Source organism: Thyridium curvatum (assembly GCF_004353045.1).
Source record: "Thyridium curvatum strain D216 chromosome Unknown NODE_46_length_333320_cov_79.933738, whole genome shotgun sequence".
NCBI classification, from domain to species: Eukaryota; Fungi; Ascomycota; class Sordariomycetes; order Thyridiales; family Thyridiaceae; genus Thyridium; species Thyridium curvatum.
In genome coordinates, this window is record NW_022156801.1 from 68,060 (window position 1) to 84,676 (window position 16,617).

The 16,617-nt window shown below is 56.8% G+C and overlaps 7 protein-coding genes across 7 annotated transcripts; 5 read left to right on the forward strand and 2 right to left on the reverse strand.

Moving 5' to 3' along the window:
- Positions 1-1,551: 1,551 nt before the first annotated feature.
- E0L32_007485 (uncharacterized protein) lies at positions 1,552-3,330 on the reverse strand (the record flags this gene model as incomplete). Its single annotated transcript, XM_031142235.1, has 2 exons — positions 1,552-3,041; positions 3,231-3,330. 2 exons carry the CDS (start codon positions 3,328-3,330, stop codon positions 1,552-1,554), a joined length of 1,590 nt encoding a protein of 529 aa, XP_030993459.1.
- A 1,576-nt stretch (positions 3,331-4,906) lies between these two features.
- On the forward strand, positions 4,907-9,010 carry E0L32_007486 (uncharacterized protein; the record flags this gene model as incomplete). Its single annotated transcript, XM_031142236.1, has 7 exons — positions 4,907-4,976; positions 5,043-5,058; positions 5,223-5,443; positions 5,512-6,058; positions 6,146-6,251; positions 6,939-7,105; positions 7,189-9,010. The coding sequence occupies 7 exons, from the start codon at positions 4,907-4,909 to the stop codon at positions 9,008-9,010; spliced, it is 2,949 nt and encodes a 982-aa protein (XP_030993460.1).
- Positions 9,011-9,456: 446 nt separating this feature from the next.
- Positions 9,457-10,022, forward strand: E0L32_007487 (uncharacterized protein; the record flags this gene model as incomplete). Its single annotated transcript, XM_031142237.1, has 2 exons — positions 9,457-9,571; positions 9,640-10,022. The coding sequence occupies 2 exons, from the start codon at positions 9,457-9,459 to the stop codon at positions 10,020-10,022; spliced, it is 498 nt and encodes a 165-aa protein (XP_030993461.1).
- A 689-nt stretch (positions 10,023-10,711) lies between these two features.
- Positions 10,712-11,485, forward strand: E0L32_007488 (uncharacterized protein; the record flags this gene model as incomplete). Its single annotated transcript, XM_031142238.1, has 1 exon — positions 10,712-11,485. The coding sequence occupies one exon, from the start codon at positions 10,712-10,714 to the stop codon at positions 11,483-11,485; it is 774 nt and encodes a 257-aa protein (XP_030993462.1).
- A 310-nt stretch (positions 11,486-11,795) lies between these two features.
- E0L32_007489 (uncharacterized protein) lies at positions 11,796-12,449 on the forward strand (the record flags this gene model as incomplete). Its single annotated transcript, XM_031142239.1, has 1 exon — positions 11,796-12,449. The coding sequence occupies one exon, from the start codon at positions 11,796-11,798 to the stop codon at positions 12,447-12,449; it is 654 nt and encodes a 217-aa protein (XP_030993463.1).
- An 863-nt stretch (positions 12,450-13,312) lies between these two features.
- Positions 13,313-15,704, forward strand: E0L32_007490 (uncharacterized protein; the record flags this gene model as incomplete). Its single annotated transcript, XM_031142240.1, has 2 exons — positions 13,313-13,666; positions 13,734-15,704. The coding sequence occupies 2 exons, from the start codon at positions 13,313-13,315 to the stop codon at positions 15,702-15,704; spliced, it is 2,325 nt and encodes a 774-aa protein (XP_030993464.1).
- A 172-nt stretch (positions 15,705-15,876) lies between these two features.
- On the reverse strand, positions 15,877-16,563 carry E0L32_007491 (uncharacterized protein; the record flags this gene model as incomplete). Its single annotated transcript, XM_031142241.1, has 1 exon — positions 15,877-16,563. One exon carries the CDS (start codon positions 16,561-16,563, stop codon positions 15,877-15,879), a length of 687 nt encoding a protein of 228 aa, XP_030993465.1.
- Positions 16,564-16,617: the final 54 nt, after the last annotated feature.

Below are 16,617 nucleotides of genomic sequence, written 5' to 3' on the forward strand. Positions count from 1 at the left end.
CTTTGCCCGCCTTGTGATCATCAAGATCAATCTCAGCGACGACAAGCTCGTCTCCTTTGGTCTCCGCCTCGGCCAGCATGTAACCATCTGGCGACACAATCGTGCTGCTGTTGATGACTGGAGCTTGAACCGACCGTCTTCCACTCCAGCTTTGGCCACACTGAGAAGCAGCAAGCAGCTGTTCATGTACAAGTTGCACGTTATGGCAAGCTTGTGTTGGAGGAGCGACTCCATCTCTGGCTCCTCCGTGGTCTGCGGCTTGCGGGTGTCACACTGGTCTGGCACCCCCACTGTGTTGTTGTGCCCAAACAACATGACGTCAATGTCCTACAGGCCATAGCAGCGCCATGTGCCGCCCCAAAGCCGGTTGCCTTTTCACTGTTGATGCTGTTGGCCTTGTAAATACCATTCATTGGCTACAGTATTGTTATTTGCTTTTGCAGTCTTCTTGACCGCATCGTTCACAAGCCGCGGCGCTGGGAATGCCTTGAATCTGAGGTCGCCCGGTGAGAACTAAAGCTTCTCAAGCTGAGTGATCGCGTCTGGGTCTGTAAAGTACCAGGGAGGAGGACATTTTGATACTGGGCAACTGCTCTCGTCCCGTACAGCACAATAGTCTACGCTGGTGCTGTAGTTACACCCCTCTGAGGTCTTAGATATCGAGCTTGAACATCCTTGTCTCGTCAACAGTAGGCCATGCCCTTGGTGATATAAGTAATGCATCCAGGTCGTCGAAATAAATTACTTGTGTTAGCACGAGGAGAGACTGAGAAGGGGTAGCAAGAGAATGTGATGAGTCCTGTCTCCGGGAAGACAATGATCTGAGCGCTGGGGTCAGACGCAGACCGTAATGATTCGTCATCCCACTCAGCACTTCTTTGCGTTTGGAGGCCAGATGGATTGGCCTAAGTTGGGCAGCGGCCACTTTGGGGACACGGAATGATTCAAGTTGTGACAAGTAGTTAATGTGCTTACCTGTCAGACAACTAGGGGCCATCTTGACTGGTCGCACCGAGAATGAAGGGACTCAGGTCGGAGGAGCCTGCCAAAGTGCAGCTTACACATGCTTGATTGTACAGCCTTGCGGGTGCCAATCACCGCCAGTGGAGGTCAAGGATAGAAGTAATATCCTATAGAATTACCTAGATAAGTCTATCCACTTTTCTGGTGCTCTGTTATCTAGATTACCCTCAGGCGCCCTCAGGCACCCGACTGCCTTTACCTCACCCGAATTGGCTCCCTTTATCTCCGTGCTGAAAGCATGGGTGAGTGCTACCAGGGTGAGCTTCTATCGTAAATAGCATGTAGTTGGCTGCCACTTTACAACTGGATTAGACAAGGTATGCCCTCCTGGTCGTACGGTCGGTGCTGACCGCTTCAAAAAGCGAGTCTGCTGATTCGATCGTGGGTGGCCGCCAGCGTGTCAGCCACACGGAAAGAAAGATAGAGTGCTGAAATAAGAAAACATAAGCCAGGTTTCTGCAGTCTAACGCGAACCTTGACCAATATTAAATGCCCAAAAGACGCCTGGAAATGCTGCCATCAAAAGTTTCATTTGCTCCCTTTAGCTTGTACCCACGTCACGAGCATGATGCCGTCAGCACGCCCGTCCTTCCTCCTCACGAGATACAGTGTCACATCGCCTGTGGTCTTATCGACTTCGGACTTCTCGATGAGGAATTGGATCTTGCCCTCGTCTTTGGGCTTGAGCGGCTCGAGCGAGTACTTCCAGCTGGTCGGGATGTCCCAGATGGTGAGCTTCCAGGTGTGTTCCATGGCGCCCTCGACCTGGGTGGCGAGCTCCGTCTCGTTGTAGCTGTATTTGATGATGGAGAAGCCGTTGGCCATCTGCCAGCCGTCTTTGAACTTGAAGTTCTGGAGAACACAGGGCTGGCCGCAGACTTCGCTGACAGAGGCGACGGTGGGCATGTCGTGGTGGTGCCACGTCTTCCAGTGATGGACGCTGACGGGCTGGGGCCGGATGGCCTCGTAGAAGCCGGTGACGTCGTGGTGCAGGTCGAGCTGGTACAAGTCGTGCTCCATGGACAGCTTGGTGGTGGTGAACTTGAAGACGCAATCGGCGACGCGCGAGTCGCCAAAGATGTTGGGCAGACGGACACACTCATCGGCATGAGGGTGCAGCTGCTGTATCAGAGCTCTCGACATGAAGACGCCGGCACCACCGATAGCGAATATGCCTCCATCGTCGACGTTCCACTTGTTCTCCGAGGTGTTGCCCACGTACCAGGGTCGCTTCGGGTCGTACTTGCCGAGCATGTCGAGCAGGCTCTTCATGCTGAAGAAGAAGGTGTCGTCGTCGATGATGGAGACCCACTCGGTCTTGGGCTCGAGGTGGTCGCCGAGGATGCCAATGAGCTCGACATAGCGGTCGAGATACTCGTCGGTAGACTCGATGAGGGTCAGGGAGATGTTGTGCTTCTTGTACAGCTCGACGGCCTCGGCGACGGTAAGCTCGTCGGTGTGGTTGGCGTTGTAGGGCTCGACGCTGACGACGAAGCGCACGCCGGTGTTGGACGCCCAGTGCTTGAAACCGCGGAGGGCATCGGGCAGGCGGCCGAGGGTGGTGGCGGCGCCGATGATGAGGCGCGAGGCGTCGGGGGTGGGAGCCTGGCGCGCGACATCGACTGTCAAGGTGGCCGGCGGATGTTCCGTCTTGGCGCGGGCAAACTCGTCGGCAATCGAGGTGTTGGTGTCCAAGCGGATAGTCGAGAAGGCGGGCAGACTTCCTTGGAGCTGCTGCGCGAGGGGCGGCTCCTCGTCGATGAACTTTGGCCGTAGGTTCAAATACGAGATCTCGACCTCGGCGTCGAAGTCCTTGAGGCCGAAGAGGTCAAACTTTGGCGGCTCAGGGGGCGGCGGAGGAGCGGGCAGAGGACTCCGATGCAGGAATGGCGCATTCCTGTAGGTGACGGCGAGCCACAGGGCGATCGTCGTGAGGGAGAGGACGGCGGCGATGTGCGCCACACGCCGTGGCATGCGCAGCAACATGGCGGCAGGGGCTGGCGAGCGAGGCGAGCACGCTTTGATGTTAGTTATATTGATTGCTGCATGGACTTGTGCATTGCGCAAAACACAATTGCCTCGGAGGGAGACAGGCGCACGCGAGGAGAGTGAACGAGGGCGTTTAGGGGCAAGCAGTCGACGATGGGAGGGGAAAAAAAAGTCGTTGGTCTCTTGATGGTGGCGACACCCCAAGAGGTAGCACTCACCAAATTGGTTTGCGATAGCGGGGCGCCGGCTTGACGCGCCGTCGACGGGAGTCAAGTCGATGCGAATAGCAGCGTCGTCGGCGTCGTCGCGCGTTTTCATTGCAACTCGGGAAGCGGCGCGTATTAGTTTGTTGTCGGCCTGTACACCACCAGCTCAAGTAGGGGCTCACGGAGTACAGAGGAAGGGAGATTGACTCTATCTGGACCAAGTACAGACATGCTGTACCGTACGGACTGACCGGGGTCTTCAGGGGACGAAGAATTATGCTTAAGAGCCGGGCGACCGAATTGTGGTTTGCGGGATGGCATCCCCTGGGCCGCCAAGATTGTAGGGAGGCAGTGGATGCATCCTGCATACTCCGTAAATGAAGCCGACGTATTAGGCTTGCCTTTGGACGGATGAGTGCTGCTCGCCATTAGTTGTAGTGTCACTATCTATCCATCTCTGCCTCGTGTCCGTGTTCTTTCATCTAAGGTATCTATGAGTACATTTAAGGTATCGAAAGGCGGGAACAAAAGCGATAATGAGGGCATAGGCCTGAGATTGTTGCTCAAATGTCGTGGTGCGATGACATGCGGCCAAACCTGTACGACTGGTCGGTTGCTATCAGCCACTTTCACATGATGATTCGATTGACTGGAAAGTGTCTACCTACAAGTAGATCTGCATTAGGAGGTAGAATGGGACAGGCAAAATGCATGCTGCCCAGGCGCGCTCTAAATGACGATGACGAACGTAGTGTGGCGTTCCAATCCGCAGCTTCTGCAGCCTGTCAAATCAAGGCAATTAATCAAATAAATACTTAGCTCTTCCAGTAGCTCCGAAGCCAGAGTGGCTCTCACCATCTTGAAATGCATCATTGATACCTAAGGGACCTATCTAGTACCTAAGTAGCCTGAGTACTTTGCAAGTAGACTGCGTTAGTACCTCCTGAACGATGGTTCCCCAGTCTCAAGTCCATGTACTGCAGCCAGCTGCTCGTCAATTGCAAGATATTCCAAGTCTGTCGGCATTTATCGAATAATGTGCTCTCCTTCGCTATTTTCATTTTTGTGGGAGCAGAAGGATCGTCGCCTCCCACGGCCCTGGAAACCCTCCTCCTACAGCGGCTAGAGCTTGCTGCTTCGGGGCTTTCATTACGTGATCCAGGAGCCAGGGTCCAGATGGCCCGGAGGGAGCGGCCTCAGCTGGGTTGGCTCGCTGTGGATGGGGCCTGTCGTCAGAGCGTGGGGCGTGCTAGCAGAGCATTGGTGGGCTGGAGGGCTCTGATTCTACATACAGAAGCAACCCGCCCGGTTTTCTTGGCGCGGTGGTGACGCACCGACCAGCTGGCTCGAACGTAGTTAAATCTTGATAGTGGTGCTAGTGCCCTGACAGCAGCTCCAGCTCCAGAGCCAAAGCTGCTGGTGCTCTTTTTCTTGGGGACACTTGACGATTTCGATTGCATTCCGTCACCAGCCACCCGTGCACCTTTTTGCCCACCTCGCTCACCTCGCCTCCAAATCTTCCGCCTTCCCACTCCAACGACTTCAACATCACGATCACCACCGCTTCATACCACCCCAGACCTCCCTGCGTGCTGCGTAACAGCTCCGAAGCGGATCTCGAATCAAATACAGCCTTTTTCAACATCTCCAAGGTAGTTTCTCTCGTCGGCCTCTGATCGCGATCGACAATGGCTCCTCCACCGCCCGCCAACCTGCCTCTGACCGAGAGGCTGCTGACTCTGGCCAAGACCCTGCAGTGTATGTCTTCCCCCCTCTACCGAGCTCATTCCGTTGCAATGCAGAGCTGACATGCAGGAAACTTAGTCGCTTGGTTCGTCGGGTATGTCGATAGAGCTCCCCTTGTTCGCCTGTGCCCCGTCCCGCCTAGCTCCGAGCTGTCTGTCCTCATGCCGAGCACGCGAGGTTGTCCGCCTTGACGTTTGAGGCCATGTTCCCGATTCGCACGACTTTGCAAGACAAATGCTCACTTTCTCTTGAACACAGACACTTGACGCTCATCCTGTGCATCACGCGCTACTCGTTCTCGTGGATCCGCATGCACTACTATACCCGCATGGCCCAGCTGTCCTACCGTGTTGCCTTTATCGCTGCCGCCGCCACATACGGCATTGTCGTCTACAAGACTCTGCGTGCCAGGACCAAGTCCAGGCAGGGCTTTGGCGGCCCTATCGGCCTGCTCACCGATGAGAATGTGCAGTACTTGCGTAGGTTGCACCCTCAATGCCCCCCTCCAGAAGTGGACACACATTGGCTAACGTCCTTCCCTACCCAGTCATGGCCTTGGTCTGGCTCTTCTCGCCCCAGTATCCTCTCGCCATGCTTCCCTACGGCATCTACTCGGTCTTCCACGTTGCGACCTACACCCGCGCCAACCTGATCCCCACCCTCTCGCCGCCCCAGCAGATCGCCCCCGCGGCCGGTGCCTCCCCCAGCGCTAAGCCCCAGTATGCACCTCACCCAGCTGCCGAGTCCATCGGCAGCTTTGTCAAGGAGTACTACGACACCTCCATGTCTGTTGTCTCCGGCCTCGAGATTCTGCTCTGGATCCGCCTCCTGCTTGCCGCCATCTTCTTCCAGCGCCGGTCGTGGATCCTGCTTGCTCTCTACACCACCTTCCTGCGAGCCCGCTTCTCTCAGAGTGTCCATGTGCAGAACTCTTTCGCGCAGCTTGAGGCCCGTGTCGACAACTTGACGGGGGCTCAGGGCACTCCTCCGGCTGCCCGCCAGGTCTGGGACAGCATCAAGGGCGGCGCGCGCCAGTTCCACTCTGTCACCGACTTCAACCGCTTCAAGGCCGGCTCTGCCCTCCCCAAAAAGTCGTCATAAAGACGTGGCGTACTTTCGCAAAGGCCTGCACATCAGACAATCAGTACGGCACAGGCCTCTTGACACTTCAAAACCACAAGCACTCTTTGCGAACAGTATGATGTGCACACTGTGGCGACAGCTGTACTCGACCTATACAAGTTCATCAAGACTCATGCTAGCGCAACCTCCAAGTACTGGTTGGGGGTACATGCGATAGGCTTGCTGAACAAACCCGGAGCAGGGCAGGGCAGGGGAAAGGAATGGTATGGCGGCCGATGCGGCTGCAGGACTTGGGACGGGGCTTTGAGGGAGATACTCAAGAATGGAGGGTGTCAGGAGGAAAACAGAGGAGTTTATCCTCATGTTATTATCGTCGTTGTCGTCGTCATCATCATCAGTCTGTGTGGTCTAGGTTTATTACATGACGCTGGAGTTGGTCGGAGCAGAACGAGGCAAGACTTGTTTGTTCTTTGTATGCTGCTCTTTCCAACCACCTCTTGTTCATTGTTGTTTACTCGTTTTCTAAGGTTCGTTCACCTGAAGCAGCGCAGCTTGGTGCCTATCCTCCTGTGTGCATGATGGATTAGCAGTGATGTGAGTCTGACCTTTGACCGGACTTGCATGCCTGTTGACGCCAAGACCCGCCCTCCCGCGTCCCACTAATGACGGTACGCGCGAGCCACCACACCACACACACACACCTCAGCTGAGCTCGATGACGTCGCATCTGCAACCATGGGATGGATTGAGCCCGCCTTGCCAAAGAGGCAGCCTCTGGCCTAGTCTTTTCATTTGCTCGCGTGCATCTTGACGACACGAAACCCGAGAATACCAGCATCACGACCAACACCGCATTTGCATGTTTGATCACTTGCTTGTTGTTGCTGCCAGTCGCCAGTCCAACAATTCCGATCCCACGTGCCTCAGGGTCCCTCTGGACGAGGCCGCTGCCTCTTCTTCATGACATCGCTGCTGCGCCAGATCGTGGCCGGTCCGCGTGCCAAGCATGCCGAGACCGGTCTTGATCTCTGCTATGTCACCTCGGACCTCATCGCAACGTAGGTTGGCCCCTTCTTCGACAGTAGCCTGGTCGCATCTAAAAACACACGTACGCTAACACATAGGATGACCTCCAAACCAGCTCAGGTCCCTCGCAGACGTATCCGCAGCGCGCCTACCGCAACCCGCTCGACCACCTCGTGGCGTACCTCGACTCCAAGCACGGCGACAACTGGGCGATATGGGAGTTCCGCGCCGAGGGCACGGGCTACCCGGACGAGGCCGTCTACGGGCGCATACGGCACTACCCGTGGCCCGACCACCACCCGCCGCCCTTCCGGCTCGTGCCCATGATCGTGGCGAGCATGCGCAACTGGATGGCCGGCGGGGACCTGCACGGGCCCATGGTCGAAGACGTCGACGACGAGCCGGCGCGGAACAAGGGCAAGGGCAGCGGACGGGTGATCGTGGTCCACTGCAAGGCGGGCAAGGGCCGCTCCGGCACCATGGCTTGCAACTACCTCATCTCGCAGCGCGGGTGGACGCCGCAGGACGCCCTGGAGAGGTTCACGTCGAGAAGGATGCGGCCCAGCTTCGGCTCGGGCGTGTCGATCCCCTCGCAGCTGCGCACGATCAGCTATGTGGACAGGTGGACGCGGCACGGCAAGAAGTACGTGGACCAGGAGGTCGAGATCGTCGAGATACACGTCTGGGGGCTCAGGAACGGCGTCAAGGTGTCGGTGCAGGGCTACGTTGAGGAGGGCAAGAAGATCCACAATTTCCACACGTTCAAGTCGGACGAGCGCTACGTCATCGAGGGCAACGCGCCGGGGGGCGGAGGCGTGCTCGACATGGTGACGGACATGGCTGGGTATGTGGCTCCTCTCGAGGGAGACGCCGAGATTGCAGAGCACGCCGACTACGATGCCATCGCGGAGAACAAGACCGATTCCAAAGACAAGGACAGCGAGAGCAGCAGCAAGACGGAGTCTAAAAGCGACCTGCCGACGCGGACGAAATCGAAGAAGCTCGACAAGGCGGCGGGAATCATGCGCAAGCTGTCCAAATCTAAGAAGCGCGACGACAGCCTGCCGCCTAAGAGGGGCAAGACCATCGACACGTCGCATTTGCCAGCCGGATCGGCCGCCTCACTCAACTCGAGCGCCAGCGCCTCTGCTTCCGGGGGCTCAGGGCCGGGGCAGTCGCAGACAAACCTTTCCAGCGCCGGCAGGACCAACACGTTCGCGGCGTCTGACGAGCCAGGCGGGCAGGCCGTCATCTTCAAGGCCGTCACGCCCGTGCGAGTGCCCAACGGCGATGTCAACATCGACCTCGAGAGGCGGACGAGGCCGCCCGCAGCCATGGGTCTCACGATGGTCACGTCGGTCGCTCACGTATGGTTCAACGCCTTCTTTGAGGGCAACGGGCCCGAGCAGGACGGCAAGCCAGACACGAGCGGGGTGTTTGAGATCGACTGGGACAAAATGGACGGCATCAAGGGGAGCAGCAGGCGGGGCACGAGGGCGGCGGACCGGATCGCCGTGGTCTGGAGGGTCGCCGGCACGGGCGAGTCCGCCGAGGAGGCGCAGCGCGAGGGCCTGCCTAAGCTACGGGTGGAAGACGAGCCGGCGGAGGGGCAGCCGGTGCCGCAGATGAAGGCGGCGGACTGGAAGGGCGCGAACCGCGAGGACAACACGGGCGAAGACACGGGGCAGAAGAAGCTGGGCCTCAGGGTCACGTCGCCCGACAGCGCCGACGTGAGCGCTGCGAGCAGCATCACTGGGCCGCCTGAGGAGGACGACAGCGGTAGGGGGGCTGGCAAGGAGGGCGATGAGGATTCGCTCAAGGGTGTCAAAACGAGCGGGCCGGAGGGCGGAGTACTGAAGGTTGACGAGGGTGCGGAGGAGAAGGACAAGGGCGGCGATGCCTCAAAGACAGCGAAGAATGGGTTCATCATAGAGTAACGCTTTGAGTTTGATGTTTGATAATTACCTAGGTACTTGATGCATGGCGTCTAGGAGAGGGCTGGTACATGAAACAGGTAGTTTTGGCAGTTTTTTGGAGCATGGTACAATCATAGAGAGCAATTTTTGCCCTTATGAATTGAATTGCAGTGTACAGTCTCTTGGCACTATTGCACACATAAATGGATGTCTCAATATCCGAGACTTTGCAGGGTTGGTGATGGAATGACATGCCACCAAGACCAAGGGTGAGGCGGTGGGGCTGCTATGCCGATCGCCCTAGAGAATCCCTGCAGAGCGGCTCCGGGTTTGCGACGACACTCCAACTTTTGGTGAAGACTCTCATAGATCACAAGCTTCGAGTATCCTGGAATTCGTCTCTTTTTACTATACTGTGGATGCTTTCCAAGCTACTACGACCTCGGCACCACTACTCGACCCTCACAATGGCCAATATCGCCAATCTCCAGCGGATATCGGCCACGGCCCTGTCTGACATCCTGCTAGCAGAGCAGCTCGCTGCAAACCCAAAGGTTGCTGTCGTGGATGTCCGTGATGATGGTATGCAGTCTCCCTTTTCTTTTCGCGGCACTTTCTTGTCTGTCTACAATCCACTAACAAGAAGACAGACCACATTGGGGGTCACATCAAAGGCTCTCTGCATTTCCCCTCCCGCAGTCTGGACGCCATGCTCCCCACACTGGTTCGCAAGCTCGAGGACAAGAGCATGGTCGTCTTTCACTGCGCACTGTCGCAACAGAGGGGCCCAGGGGCGGCACTGAGGTACATGCGCGAGAGAGATGGCATCTTGGGCAAGTCGTCTAAACTGGAGGCATCTGGAGACGCAGCGGCTGAAGAGCTGAAGGGCGAAGACAAAGGAGGCAGGAGCACAGAGCAAAAGGTGTATGTTCTGGACAGGGGGTTTGTGGGCTGGCAGGAGATGTTTGCTCAAGATGAGCGATTGACAGCGGGCTATCGCAAGGAGCTGTGGGAGGATGGGTACTGGGGATGAGGTGCAAGCTGGACATTCACAGAGAGGAGGAGAACCCATGGATGGTACGTCTGCCTCCTTGGCCACAGCACTGAAGCCCAAATGGTGTTGAAGAGCTAGAATATTGTCTGTTTCATGCAGACGCGGCACTCTCTCTGCCCTCACGCTGATTCAGGCGTGATCTTGTTCTCCCCCCCTATTTCTTTTTTGCTTCTGGTGGCATCTCCCCAGTCCAGATATAAGACATGGCATTTCCAGGACATTGTATAGCATTCTATTCCATCTACACACAGCTTCCCTTCCCTTGTGAAACAAATTGCATGGTACTAAGATGGCTGACAAGGGGGTTCTTGAATGCTAGCTGTGGGGAGGCATGGCAAAGAGGCTCGCAGTCTTGGTGCTTGAACACCAAACATCACAGAACTCACTTTCTTCTCACCTTGGAGTTGACCCCTGAGGCCAGAGGGACAAAAGCTCCCAGAACGGAGCTAGTATCTAGAATCTCGCAACGACGCGGTTCCTGGCGGTCGCGCGAAACAACCACATCAACAACCACATCAACATCTCCATCTCCATTTCCATCCAGTCTATCTCCATCTCGTCTCTCCACTGCTTGCCATCCAGTCTATATACTGTTCCTTCATTCCAGTGCTCCATTTCGCAAGTTCATATTGCATACCCATCTCTCCTTGGCCTTGATGGCTGTTACCATGGCCCAGGGGGTGGCATTCGGCGTGAGCGCGTACGCGATCGGGGTGATATTCTTTATCACCACATTCTTCCACGCTCACGGCGAGCAACCGTGGCCAGCGAGCCGCCTGAGCGGTGCTAAAAAGGCCTGGATCATTCTTGCCGGCCTCTTCTGGCCATTCACTGCTCTGGGCATCTGTCTTGGCCGCCCTCTGCGTGTGGTCTTCTACTGGCTCGCACCCTGCTTCTCTGCCTGTTTCCCCTGTTGCTTCGGTCAAGATGAGGAGCGCGCAACCTACACTTGCCAGTGGCCGATTATGCGACGGCTGCCGCCTGCCCGGCTTCAGCATCCTTCACTCGCCGCCGGCTTCAATCAGGAGGATATTGAGTTCCAGGATCTCCAGCCCTCTTTCCATGTTCTCCCACAGAGCCACGGAGAAGGCCACCCCCAAGCTGACTTCCCAGCGAGCAACCCGTCACAAACACCTCACGTCCTTCCCGTTCAGATCTCGCATCCGTATCCGGCCATGCATGCGCCGATCGCTTATCCAGAAGCCGCGCTCCAGACACCCTTCAACAACAGCCAGAATCCGTTTCCAGAGGCGGCTGCTCCTTACCAGCTTGCTGGCCCTTACCAAGAGGCACACTCTGATTCGGCAGAGACGCTCGCGTACCCAGAAGCGGCACATCAGAACCCATCCTGCGATGGTCAATCGCCCTCTCCCTGCCCTCGAAACAGAATTCTCGACTGGGACGACGGATATCGCCGCGGCGTCACTCGATTCCATCAGTAATTTCCGCAATAGTTGTTCTTGTGTCTGATTATCCCGGTGTGCAGCTTGTTCTTTTTTTCTCTGCTTCAATATCCAGCATATCGTCTTTTGCAAAAGATTTCCAGTCCTACGAGAGGCATCCGGCGGTTTCAAAATGGCTTCAGCCATCCCCGACAATTCCACATCGACCGATTCCAGCACGAGTTTCTTCCCCGCAAACATCTCACCACCGCTTTTTATTGTTCTCATGATTTTCGCCGCTCTACATTACCTGATCGGCTGGTGCATCCTCTTTGTCCACATTATACGCACGCATCCTGCCCGCGGCTAGATGCAATGGGCCGCCACTGTTATTTACTCCATTCTGTTTCTGCCTGTGTGGCCTGTGGCCCTGGCGGTGCTGATGTGGATAAGGAAACGCCACAAGAAGAAGCACCCGCAGCAAGAGCAGGATCAGCCGCAACCGATACCAGGCACTGAGCATGATAAGGGAAAGGGCAAGGGCAAGCAACTTGCTGATGATCCTCCTGGTCCGGAACCGCTGATGGGGGGAGCAATCGATCCTCCACTGGAACTGCCTGAAATTGTCATCACTCCAGCATTGGATCAATCACTGGATCTGTCGACTATTGCAGGACCTTCGAGACTGCCTACTATTGCAGGGCCGTCAAAAGAGCCTCCAGCACCAGAAAGACCTCTTCCTCCACCCCCTGCAGAAGCATCCTCGTCACTGCATGTACCAAGCCTTGTCCCAGGACGCTCGATGGCACCTGACGCACCGGAACGACCTCCTCCTGCACCTCCGGCGGAAGCATCATCGTCGAAGAAGGTGCCAGAACCTGCACCGGAGGGGTCTGCAGAGGCATCCTCGTCAATGGATGTATCAACCCCTGTACCAGAACCCTCGAGAGCTCCTCCTGCACCTCCTGCAGAAGCATCGTCGTCGAAGGATGTGCCATTCTTTATTCCATGGCAGTTTCTTTGAATCGCGGACTGGCTGGGCTGTGCATTGATGTCTTGGTTCCCTTGGAGGCTTCTTTTGGGAAGGATAGGATACTTCTTCTTGGGGGGCTTTTCTGTCTTTTGCGTTGTTTTGACAATCTGACTTGGAGGCTAGGTTTCTCGGCGATGGCTGGTTGGTGACTTTCAACATGAGGGAGATGATCGAGTTGTTCAAAAGTGCATTCTTCGCTGGTCATGTACTGTTGAAACAGTCTGAAGGCTATGGATTCTCGCGGTGTGTTTAATATTCGTCATGATATATGTCATCAAGCCCAAAAGGGAATCCAGAGTTGATTCAATTGCCATTGTATTCCGTGATGACTGCTTGCGCTGTGGCTTACGCACCCCTGGACTGAACTCCTCAGACTGGTAAAAGACAGGTGTTTGCTGTTTAGATCCTTAGCACTTGCTCTGCTAGATGTAGGGACTACCTAATCCAAGGGCATTCATAGGAGGTAAGGCAAGTATCCATGCATCAGATCCAACAGCGTTAGGTACTTGACTGATATTCACAAATCGCTCCCATTGATGGTGATTTCCGACCTATCACCTCACTGCACCTTTCGAGCCTGGAGATTCTCCAGGGGCATGGGCACTAAACTTAGCCTAGCCTACCCGCCTGTGGGTCCCCCCAATGCCGCGCAAGGGTGCTAATTCACCGCTAATCAAGCCCCGCATCTGCCCTGACCGCAACTCGTCAATTGTTGGACGAGTCTCCAGGCCGAATTGATTGTTTACTTTTTAGCCTCGAGCTCTGGCCCTGGACTTTTCTTGCTCATCACAGCACAACCACGACACCTGCCTTTCCCTCTCGACGAAGTCTTGCCCCTTGTATACAATGTCGTCATGGCCACATTCCAGTCTACCCAGTCCGTCTCCCGCCTTAGATCCAGCCGCGTGCCAGCCAACTCGAGCAAGCCGCTCGCATCAACAGCCTCGATAAGCAGCGGGTCGACCACGGCATCGGCCAGCGTCGGAACGGCCGCTACCGCGCAAAACACGAGCACCACGTCAAACATCTCACTGTTCCTCACAAACCTGCGCCTCCTCGACCTAGACTTGCTTCCAGACTGGCCAGACATCAGCTCCCATACCTTTTCGACCCGCGACCTCGGCCAGGGCCAGAAGAAGCGGATCCAATGCGTCGAGTGGGCATTGTTTCAGCTCTTTGCAATATGGGATCGCGAAGAGGCACGAAATGTAAGCTTGCAATCCGAGCAAACAATCCGACTCTGCCAAGGTCAGTACTGACATAGTGCGTCTGCAGAAGCTGCAGCCCTTCTTTCCGCCACTCGATCATGTTCAGTCGCTGAACCTCCGCGCCGCCCTGCTCCGGGCCCTCGAGCAGGCCAAGAAGAATGGGGTGCTCGGTCGTGATGCGGTTGTGCGCAAGACCATGCTGGACGAGTGCAAGGGCGAACGTCTCGAGGAAGTGCTCGCCGTGTTTTCGTCGGCCGTGCTCAAGAAAGTCGTTGCGGAGGACCGGCTCAACAGTGGGGAGCATCCGGCAATAGCCCAAACGCTGGCTCTCGAGAACCGCGGCTACACGGGCGAGCGCAATGACTTGCGCGCGCTGATCTTAGCGCACCGTGTTTCTCTAGCGGGCATCTTGAAGGACAAGCACGCAGCAAGGACTAGATACACGGACTTTGCAGAGCTTCTCGACCTGAAGGAACGGAGTATCGCTCGTAGGAGGGAACAGGCAAGGGAGTCGGCCAGCGAATCGAGCAAGTCAGGAACCGAACCAGTGACCGAGGACGATAAGAGGCGGTTATGGAGCACCGTGCGACATAACTGGACTGGAAACGAGCAGTGGATGGAGGCTCTCTTGCATGGGGACGCTAGCTTGCAAAGGGACGGTGTTCTGACTGCTCCGTTCGATCGGGTCTGGAGGAGAGTGGAGGCCAACCGGCTTTCAGAGCTCGAGGACCGCAGTGCAGGCCTGTTAGAGCAGCTGGAAAGCAGGGTCAAGACGCAGAGAGCGAGGCTCGAGCAGTGGCAGAAATATCATGCCAAGATGGTGAGCGGCGCTGGAGAGGCGGTGGAGAAGCGCAGCGACTCCCACAAGCATCAGAAGGGCATCGACCTGGGGTTCAAAGCGCACGAAAGCCTCAATATCGGCAGATCTAGCCCGCGCAAACTGACAATCCGAAACTCTGCGACGCTCGGAGGCGAGTACCTCGGCATGGTCACACAGTTGCAAGATGAACTGGCCGAGATTGATCGGGTTCCTCCGAACCCCCTATCGGCACTATTCGGGCACGCGAACAGGCGGCAGCGTGTGCCCTCCACCGACCATTTGACAGTGGACCCAGGCGCGGACGAGGAGCCGATTTCTGAACTGAGCGAGCTGGACGAAGAGGAACCTCAGCCACCGCCTCCAGTCAGAGAGGATGTTGAGACTATCACAAGACGAACCGCTGCTCAACCTGGCCCGCCACGAAAGGCGGCTGGCACGACTATGTCTCGCAACCGTACACAATATGAGGAGATTGAGGATGTGCCGCGATCACCAGACAGACGACGGCCATTGTCTTTGCAAAAGATCTCGCCGCCCCCGAGTCCACAGTCCAAGTCACCTCCTATCTCTCCAGTGCGATCACCGGTGCGCACGCCGTCGCCCAGGCGATCGCCGCGAAAGCAGATCACTCCGCAAGTTTCAGTGCAGTCTCCTAAGCAAGTCCTCTCGCCTACACAAGAGATGGCTGATCAGATTCTCGCTTCGATGAACAATACCTCCCCTTCCCCAGGCAAGAAACCCCGTCACACGCTTTCTTTGGCAGAAAGAACACGAATGTCGATGGCCCGGGGCTCTCGATCCACTACGATCGATGAGGATGACGAGGCTGGCTTTGAGGCTCTGGCCATCAAGCGCAATACCAACGCGCAAGCCCAGAGCAAGGCGAGCGAAGACTCGAAGGGAGAGGGCGAGGAGTACGAAGACCTCATCGCCCGAACGCGCAGGAGCATGGTCGGATTCGAGGCGGCACGGCAGAAGGCCCAGGTGGAGCGGCGGCGGTCGCAGCGCCGGTCGCGGCACATGCCGTCTGCATCATATTCGCGCAAGGAGAGCAGCAGCTTCTATCCGGTCGTGGAGGAGGCGGACACAAGTGCCATGTTGACAGAGGAGCTGCTCATGGCTGGCGAGGAAGATGCTGAAGCCATCTTCAAGAGTCGGCCCAGGATCAAAACCAGCCCTGCGCCGAGTCCTGCCAGGGCCGCATGGAACGATGAGTAGAGCAAGCGGGTGTGACTATGTATCAGAATAATGCTCACGTTTCAAACACGTTCAGGCTTGTAAAATGTTCTCTCTATTGACACATGAGACTTTTGATCTTGTTAATTGTACATGTTCTTCACCGTGACAATGGTCATACACTGGCCGTCCACCATATGCCTTGCCAACCTCTCTACCATCCTTGTTTCCTCAGCTCCTGGACACGTGCACATGTCGCCTTGAACCCTTCCTTGAACCGTCCCCGCCACCGCTCACTCCTGAGTCTCTTCCTCTTCAGGCCGGGCCGCTCGTGGAAGCGCTGCCTGGCCAGGTCCAGCGACACCTTGTTCCGCCGGCACAGGGTCGTAAGCAGCTGGAAGGAGCGAGCGACGTCGACGTGCCCGCTGACGTAGACCGTGCGGCCGGTGGAGGGCTTGAGGCGTAGGGCCGGCAGCTCCCGCTTCTTGGCGTAGTTCTCCCAGAAGCCGTCGATCTTGAACTGCGTGAAGGTGGCGATGCTCGCGGGGTCGTCGGACGAGAGCATCTCTGATAGCGGCGACGTAGTGGTAGGGGACGCGGTGCGCTGCTTGGGGGTGCCGGCGGCATTGGTTGTGTCCTTGCCGCCGGGGCGGACGTCCCAGGGAGCCGGGGCGCTGAAGAGGTTGGGCTTTTGCTCCCCCTTGGTGGAGGAGGGCGCCGTGGCGCCTGCCGATCGGGCTGCGGGCGCGGAGCGGGATATCGGGGAGGACGCACGCGGAGGGGCGAGGAGATGTGAGCATGTTGAGAAGAGCCTTGGTGATGGGGTGATGGCTCTGGCTGGGGGCTGCCACCTCGCTACCGCGGTGCGCCCCAGGCACTGGAACGCCTGCCGGAACTCCATCTCTACTGGATATGAGAAAGGACGTTAATGATTGAGGCGGATTGACGAGTTGGA